At 39.6% G+C, this 9,619-nt stretch overlaps 1 protein-coding gene across 1 annotated transcript in view; it reads right to left on the reverse strand.

The window, feature by feature from the left end:
* cerkl (ceramide kinase-like) overlaps nt 1–9,501 on the reverse strand; it is a 39,560-nt gene extending 30,059 nt beyond the window's left edge. Inside the window, exons 1-2 of the mRNA XM_044217061.1 lie at nt 9,143–9,501; nt 8,381–8,490 (exon numbers count right to left, since the gene is read on the reverse strand). Coding sequence (XP_044072996.1) covers nt 8,381–8,490; nt 9,143–9,291 — 259 coding nt within the window. The 5' untranslated portion in view covers nt 9,292–9,501. The remainder of the gene's footprint in view (nt 1–8,380; nt 8,491–9,142) is intronic.
* Between the last annotated feature and the right edge of the window lie 118 nt (nt 9,502–9,619).

Here is a 9,619-nt window from a genome sequence, read left to right on the forward strand (position 1 = left end):
CGTACAGTAGCACCTGTCAATCAGTCTGTGTAATCGGGGAGAAATTCTGAAATCTGATTGGTCCATGTCAGATTAAGCATCCAATCCTCTAAAGATAATGTCAGCAGAGCTCAGACAGTACACTCAGAGTTACATAACATACACACACAGATTTTATCCATACCATACGCCGAGGGCGGTACTAAAGCATTTCCCCGTAGACCACCCATATAAAAGACACATCTGTAAAATTGTTGACAGGACACCTCCAACTGCAAACAACGTCAATTATTACTCTTTTTAATATGACTTTTGACTTAAACCATAATGATTCAATATTTGTAGAACTTCCTAGAGCACTAGAAAGTTTGTTTGTGTGTAGGGCTGAAACAATTAATCGATTAGTCGATCAATAGAAAATGAATCGTCAACCATTTTAATGAGAGCCGACGTCACATCCGGGCTAGCCTCTATTCCACTGGCTTCTGTAACTCAATGCAATCTCTCATTCAGCATTTCTTTCATCCATCCATTTCTGAAAACATGAAGTGTGTTCCTGAGGTTCACTTTCCATAATCTAAGACAAATCAGCTCCACTACAGCACTTACTATGAGAAAATGAAACCTTTTTTGGAGTTCATTTTTTGGTGGATGGTAAGTTAATATATTGTAATTCTTTGTAAATCTCATTTCTTGTTCCTCCGCATGGCGTTGAAATACAATGTAAATCAACATTTCTTGGAAAGTAGCGAACAATGACAAGAGAACAACGAGGAGTCTTTTGCCGTCCATGTTGCCTTGCCGTACTTTGGTTTCATCCATATCCATAAAACTCACCAACACTCTCTTCTAAAGTAATTTTTTCAACTTTCTAGATGTAATCTCTGCTGTCTAAAACCTTCTACAGCATTGACTCCTCCCTGTCCTGCTGTTATTACAGACATGTCTGAGCTAACCGCAGCTCATGCTCTCCTCTTCTGTAGAGCCGTGACATTTATCCTGCAAACATCTAGGGCTTATGGTAGATGTTGTTTGTTAAAAGACGCTAAAAAACATATATATTGAATAAACAACGACATTAGATCGTTTTTCCTTATCTAAACATATGAAGCAAGCCACAAGACATACTGTTGAGAAAGGCTCTTTTCCAAGGCTGGATTTTTAATTTTCAGCGTTGTTACGAATGTCAATGGGATTTTGAACGAGGTTTTCTCACTTCTGGAACAGAACCCGGTTTCACTTCTGCTCTCTATAATCAAGTCAAATAATCATAAAGTCATTTATCAAGGAAAAATTCCAAATATTTGCTGGATTCAGCTTCTGAAATGTGAGAATTTTGAAACTTTTCTGTTCTTCTTTTCTGTTTTAAACCAAATATCTTTGAGTGTTTGACTGTTGGTCAGACAAAATAAGACATAAAGATGTCAGCTTGGAATCTGGTAACTTATGATAGACATTTTTCACTATTTTCTAACATTTTCTAAATAAAATGAGATTACTCTATAAAGGAAAATAATAATTGGTTGCAGCCCTATTTGTTTGTGTATTTGACATAAAAAATGGCTTTTATTTAGAAGATCAAACTAGCTTCAGAAGGGAAAGAAGCTGAAGGGACAGACACATCACAGCAGGTGGACAAACATCTGTTCTCCTTACTGAGATATATTAATCCACTTTAATCATCAAAAATATTTAAATCCATCCAGATATCTTTTTTATTATTTATCAATCCAGATTTAAACCTCTAAAGTTTTACAGCCCTGCTATAGACAGTATATAGTCGGTCTGTCACTTTTTATTTGAAATTCAAACTTTCGTTCAAATCCTTTTGAATGAGTTTCGTGTTAGTTTGTACTGTATATAGTATAAAATACTGTATGTGATATGCAATAGGCCCAAAGGTTGGAGCCTGAAATCCTATTTTATGTTTATTTTATGTTTGAACAGCGATAGAGCACCGTAATTGGTGAAAAGTGAAGGCATTATTTTGTTATTTTTATTTAATGTTTATTTATTTTATTGTTCAAACACTTCTTTATTTGGATTTTGCTGCAATTATGGGTCATGCCAGTAGTTTTAAAATGCTGTTATGGAAAAATGTGTCATTTTTTGTTTGTTGTTAACAAGTCCAATAATTGGTTAAGGAAATTGCTTGAACTTTGCGCCCCTACAGCAAACATATAGTCAAAGTCTCCCCCCTGTGAAATACCCTCCTGTTGTTATCAAATACCAAATACCCAAAACCACCCACCCCTCTTCCACCCAGAGAGGCCAGCATCCATATGTCAGGGTCACAGTGTGTGGGGCAGTGGTCTGTCTGTCGCTGTTGCTTCAGTCTCTGCTCATTGTGTTCATTTAATGTTGTGAATATTAAAAGTTATTTTCTGCTGAGTCACATGACAAATCAGCTCTTCAGGTGAGGAATCCAGTGAAGGGATTTTTTGAATGCAGAACACACTTCAGTGACAAGGATGCAGATTCCTGCTTTAAACACATCTGCAGGACACTTTTTCACCAGGTTTATTTTACTGTGAAGCAGCGCCAGGAACACAACGTACACATAAATGTTTGTGTTATCTCTGAATGCTAACGTGTTGGTCAAAAAACTACTTTGTCAGTTAGCTATTGTGTGCGTCTGGGTGTGTTTGTGTTCAGCTCAGACTCACAACTCACTCAGTTCTTTCTATTATTTCCCCCAAAATGTGTTTTAGTTTTTTCTCGTCTCCATACGTTTATGAAGTGTGTAAGTGTGTAAATCACTAAATTAAGTCATTTACAGATCTGTTCCCATTGAAATGACATTTCACAGCTGCATTAATATATTTTTTTAGCCACTTTCAGGCAACAACAACATGAGAAACACATTATCAAACATATTATCACTTTAAAAAGTTGATATAGCGAACTTGTTAGCAAACAGTTGCTTATACATCCAGCAGACACAAAGCAATATTATCATGGCTTTGCAGTTGCATTTGTGTCCACCCGACAAATGTTAAGTCTAATATTCACTCTGGTTTGGTCTCCACCTGAGAAAAATCTCATATGGCTAATTGTTTCCTCTTTCTTCACCAGCTAGATGCTAACTTTGTCAGGTCTCGGTTCAAAAACATTAAGTTAATGAGTTTAAATTATTGATATAATATGAATGAAAGTTTAAGTGAGAGAATGTGACTCCTGAAATTGAAATGACGCAATCTGATAGAGAGAAGACGGATCACTCCACTGGATTTGTTGGAACTACAGAAACCCTCGTCCACTCTGATTGTAGTGATATTACATAGTGGAGCTTCTTCCCTCACTAAAAATCTTAGGCTGAGTACAGACACTGGCTGCAGAGAGCACTTTAGCCAGACAACAGACAAGTATCATATTGGCCTGCCATCAAGTTACTCACAGAATTAAGGTTAATTAGCGAAAGCTGCTGCTTTTCATTTTTTCAGAGAAAGCTTAGTGCCAGCTAAAACTGAGAAACTGCAACCTGAATGTTTTGTACACTGCTCTTTACTAATGATAATTAGCATCAGAGCTTAGCAAAACTCAGAATCACTCACCGGTGCACTCAAATATTTTTTCACATTCATACACTCTTCAATCTCACATATGCAGTGAAATGTAGAGCCGGCTGTCATAAAGGTGAACAAAACACAGTAGAGTTCAGTAAAGAAAATAGTATTTTGATCTGATTTATTTTAGCTGATACTAATCCATTAAAATATGCCCAGATCGCAACACTAATGTACATCACACGTCATCTCAATAAAGGAGGTGGAAATAAAAAAATTAAATTGAAAGAGAGAGAGACAGATTTTCCATCCACCTCAATAAAGATGACTCTGATCTGATCTGAGTTGACGAGACCTGCAGAGTCGCTGCACGCACACACACGCGCGCACACACACACACACACAGGGTATTGCTCATCACAGGTAGCGTGTTGGTTGCAGATGGAGATGAGTTTCCTTCATGCCCTCACCACCGACTGCGCCAACATACAAATACACACTCACACGCACAAATAAATATATAATATATATGTTATGTTGGTATTATTATACTTGTGAGGACCTTGTACCAACTTCCATTCACTCCCTTCACCTTCTCCTAATTCCAAACTAAACACTAAAAACTCATCTAAATCCTAAAAATAATTGGTTAAATGCATAAGGAGAGCCCCACAACATATACACACACACACAGTGGCAGTCCTGTCTCATGGTGACCAGGCCATGTGGCTCACTGTGGGAGTTATGGATCATAGTTTACACACACACACACACACACACACACACACACACACACACACACACACACACAGGCTGCAGCACTGCATCACTCCTTCAGTGTCACTGACAACATTGATCATGTAAACTGCTCTACCGCTCTGATATTTTTAAATTGATTGTAAATTGATCAGTTATTGTTCCTTCACACTTCTTACTAGCCTAAAACCCTCAGAGATACTTTACTGTCTGTAGGAATTCTCAGTTTTTAACCCAGAATAAAGAAAAACAGTGTCCCGGTGCCATACTGTTTTTTGTAAAAATTTTATTGAGAATGGCAATCCAAAGTCACAGTTTTAACAGTTAGTCTAATAGTTATGAAGTTAGAGGAACCTTTTTTTTTCTCCATTCTGTATACCCATTTCAAATTTTTCTTTAAAGAGTAACTACACCCTCAAATTCTGCTAGAAAGCATATTTAAAAAAATGCAACACAGGAGTGGGGGAGCAACGGCTGTAGGAGGCATGGCCCTGTGGCTACCTAGTATGTGACGTCAAGGGTCAGAGGATACGGGGGAGACTGTCCACCGTTCAGTGTGGCATGGACAGCTACGTAAGAGCTGGTAGTCAGAGCTAACCAGCCACGAGATGCTAGTGAATCTGGTGGAGCTTTGACAGTCTCTAGAAGCACATTTATGACCCTGTGAGAGATTCGCTGTGTGGGTACCTGTGTTGTAGCTCGGCTAGCGGCTACTAGTTAGTGTCAGTACATCGGCATAGCTCTGCTGTCAGCCAATATCTTTTTAAGCTCTGAATATAGCAGTTATACTGCCACAGAAGAGTTCAAGCTAATTTTGAGCAGCCTTCATTGTCATGGAGAATATGCCAGTCAGAGGCGTGACTCAGTGCAGTAGCAAATTCAGAACACTATGTCGTTGTAGTTGAGAACAAAACATGGCGCCATAGTTGCTGAATTCATCCAAAATTGACCCAGAATGCACAAGTGAATTAATTTAAGCTGCAGATTGTATTATCACAATCTTTAGCTTCCACGCGCCATTTGCTGCGCACGTCGCAGAACTTAAGCTCTGTGATTGGATGTGTCTTACCGAAATACCTTTAGGAGTCGTAGTTAACTTCTCCCCTGAACTTCTTATAAAAGAACCAGATATTTTCTAACACAGTTGTCTGGAGAGTTTCATGCCGATCCAAGCCTTGAAGTGCTCCAACTGTCAGTCACCTAACATTGTCTATGAAGAAAATGAATGTGATTTTACTTCCCAAAGCTGGGGCACCCGAAATTGCTCCTCGCACTTCGAACCTCTATTGAAATCTGTCTGCATGTATGTTTCATGATAGTACAAAACACTAAAGTACGGTCTGTCTGTCTGTCTGTCTGTCTGTCTGTCTGACAGCTCAGGTCTCACCTCCCTGACAGACAGAGAGACAGGCTGCTGGGTGAGACAGGATGAATTCATGTGTAGAAATAAACAACAACAGCTGATCCATTTATATAGAAATATCTCATCAACACACACACACACACACACACACACACACACACAGCATGCTGACAGGCTGACTGTGTGTGTGTGTTAATCTCCTCACACTGAGAGACTCTAATAACCCCCCATGGGCCGAACCAACTGCTCTATACTACTGCCAACACACACACACAGTGCTGGCTTAATGACATTAACTTGGATGAAATACAGCAAAACAGATTGGCTTCAACCATACACACACAGACACACACATCTTTGCACTTCTATCTTTGTGAGGACCGTCATTGAAATAATGCATTCCCTAGCCCCTTACCCTAACCTTAACCATCACAACTAAATGCCTAACCCCAACCCTCACCCTCACCCTAACCGTAACCTAATTCTACCCTAACCCTTAAAACCAAGTCTTAACCTTCAAACAGCCCTTTGAAGTTGTGAGGACCGGCCAAAATGTCCTCCCTTTCCAAAAATGTCCTCACTCTGTAGGTAAAAGACGTGTTTCAGTCCTCTCTATGTAGCAAGTACAAGTACACACACACACACACACACACACACACACACACATACGCACACTGTATTTAAACCTTCATCCTGCTTCACTAACCAGTTCTGCCTGCATGGATTTCAACCAAAAACAAAAACACACAACACAGGACATTACCAAAATAATCAAAATAATGCCAAAATGTTGCCACAATATCACCAAAACATGACTAAACCAGAGACTGTGTTAAACCTTAAAGGTTCACACTCTCAGTTCCTAACTGGAGGAAGATCCTTCACACACACGTCTCCTCTTGCAGAATAAAAAACTAAAAGTGTGTCTTTAAATGTGTGTTTTGTTTTAGCAAGCTGGAGATGTAGCTAGCTAATCTCTTTCTGCCAGCTTCTGCTGTGATCAGAGCTGCAGGAAGCCAGCACGGCTGAGATACCGTCTGAGAGATGGTGGTGGCCCTGCCGTTAGTCCAGGTAGTAGTAGACAAAGAAAAAATAGAGCAAAGATTCATATAACAATTGCAATTTTTTCTTATATGATTCTGAATCGATTCACAGATTCCAAAATTCAATTTTTGTAGGCTGTTAATACGATTATGTTGGCGGAACGTAAAAGGTGCGACCGTGTTGTAAGGACAGCATTAAGATGGTGTACAACACGTCCACAATAAAGTCATGTCTGCTGTGTCCAAAAACACTCCCTCGTTCACTCAATAACTACTACCTATATTGACGTTAATAATGTTTCAGCAACAAGGAAGTGTTCCGACTACATGATTTTGTCTATTAATTTCCTGTCTACAACAGAAGTGGGAATGTGTTGTATTGTGTAGATTGATATCTGCTGCTTGTGATCACCTTTATCTGTTTACATAGCGGCACTAAGTAGATCAGTTCTCCCACACAGCTCTGGGATAAACTGGTCATGTTGCTGTTATAATAGTCGTGGTGACTGGTCAGAATGTGTTTTATTATGTGTTTATAACAATATGATATCATAACAGCTGTCTGAGTGGCCATTCGAAACATGTGCCGATACAATATTTCTTGTTCCAAAACACAGAGTCACAGTGGAGACTAATTTGGTTAGTTACACTATTACACACAGTCCAGTTTTCCATGACATGGGCTTATTATTGTGTAACACGCTGATTATTCCAAATTATATTATTCATAAAAGATATATTTATTAAATAGTTGAAAGTTTTAATCATGTTGATAAATCAGCTTCCAGACCACCAAAGCAAAATTCAGCTGGTGTAGTGATAAAGAGTGAAAATAATGTTGATAACTCAATAACCTGTATCATCGTACTGATAAGTTAGCATCAGCGCTCTTGCATGTTGCGACTTGCAACACAAAGTGAGCTAGTTGTAAGATAGTTAATGTTATGGGTAACTTATCAAATACTGTCTTTTTTAATAAGGCACTATATAGTAAATATGGAGTGATTTTGTACAAAGCACTTGGGCACATTTTGGATTTAACAACTTAATAATTAAGTATTTTGTGAAGACTTCGTACATCATCATAATGTTAGCAGAGTGAAGCACCAAACTCCACCAATGCACACTGCACCACTTAACAAAACTTTGGCCAACTCAGATCTTGTGGAAAATATGTTTGTCTGTTTTTTAACTCCAGAACATATAGCCTAACTTCTTTTTCTTCAAAAGACATTAACCCTGTGGTGGTGGACAGTAAATTATATTGTCATGTCATTATTCTAATACAGGCAGAAGACTGGAACATGTCTCCAAATCAGTACACTTTACTTTTTCAAACCAATAAGATTGGTTCTGTGAGGCTGAACTTAGACACAGCGGTACTTTGAGCTACATGCTAACGGCAGCATGCTAACATGCTCACAATGACAATTGAATTGATGATTTGACATCATCCAGCTGAGTTTTAAACAACCAGAAGATCATCAGAACTGTGGGATCTAACACAAACAACCTCATAACTGTAGTAATATTGTGTGTGTGTGTGTGTGTGTGTGTGTGTGTGCGTGTGTGTGTGTGTGTGTGTGTCCGTCCAGATGTCATGTTTCAGGTGGTCTCAACATGACAGAACTTCTCCATTACAGCACCAGCTGCCTCGACATACACACAGTCTGTCTGTCTGACATCAGCAGGACAACTGATCACCATGACAACCTGCCATCGTGGTAACTGACCTGTGGGGGTCTCCGGGGTGATGGGGGTCCAGGTCAGTCTGGTTCTGGTGAGCAGGACGTCGTGACTCTTCTTCCCCAGTTTGAAGATCCCACGCAGCACAACACACTCACTGACACACACAAACACAACATCCCTGAAACACTTTATGTGGAAAACGTGATGGAAATATGGCATTTATGTTTGTTTCATTATTAATTTGAGGAAGCTTATAGTCTCCTCGTTGCTCCACGCAGATTTTCGGCGTTTCCATCCAGCTGTTTCTATGCACAAATTGAAAATGCAAATAAAAAGAGGTGGACAGAAATGCACCGAATAATTTGCATTTTCTTTTGCTGACTTTTGTTAAAATTCAATTAAAATTTGCACTACATTTGGATGAAAACTTTGACCACTGAAGAGCTGCAGAAAATTAATCTGAACCTGGGGCTAATGTGGATCTACAACTGATCTGAAAGCAGTAAAATGCATTTTGGGTATTTTCATAGTAGTACCTGTTGATGCAAATCATTTAATAGTCCAAAATAATCCATTGTTTTACTTTTACTTTGGTAAAGTTTTGACCGCAGGGCTTTTACTTTAAAGGAGTTTTGTGGTTTTTGATACTTTTACTGAAATGAAGGCTTTAAGGGCCTCCTTTCACTGTGTAAACTCAACTCTGTTGTTTCGTCTGATTCAACAGTTTGTTGTATGAACCAGTCAGAGAGCTCTCTGTGGTTCCGTGGGGAACCTGAAACTGGAAGAATCTCACAACAAACACTCACCTCTGCTCCTCTTCTTCCTCCTCCACCTGCTGCTGTTCTTCTTCCCGCTTCTCCTTCTTCTTCTTCTTCTTCCCGCTTCGTTTTTCTTTCTTCTTCTTCTTCGTGCTGTCTCTCTGCTCTCCCTGCAGCTCTTCCTCGGGCTCCGACATGTTTACTGGCTCAAAGGACTAACAAACAAACAAACAAACAAACAAACAAACTCGGCGGATATGAGTTTGTTCTTGTTTGATAAACAAAGCGGCAGATAAACATACAGTAAGCTGATCACCACTGGCAGGTTACGGTATATTTCCGGGGTGTCGTCGCTATGGAGACAGGCAGCGGCTTTACCGGACTCACAGCTTGGGCACGCGGCAGATCCAACGGTGTCTAAGCAACGGGCGTGCGCGCTCACGTGTGTATGCCTCTTCCAAGCGGGAGTGCGCACACAGTGAGTAAACTACGTTGTCACTCAGTCAGTTTATGATCGATTAGTTC

Source organism: Siniperca chuatsi, linkage group LG12, assembly GCF_020085105.1.
Source record: "Siniperca chuatsi isolate FFG_IHB_CAS linkage group LG12, ASM2008510v1, whole genome shotgun sequence".
Taxonomy (NCBI): domain Eukaryota; kingdom Metazoa; phylum Chordata; class Actinopteri; order Centrarchiformes; family Sinipercidae; genus Siniperca; species Siniperca chuatsi.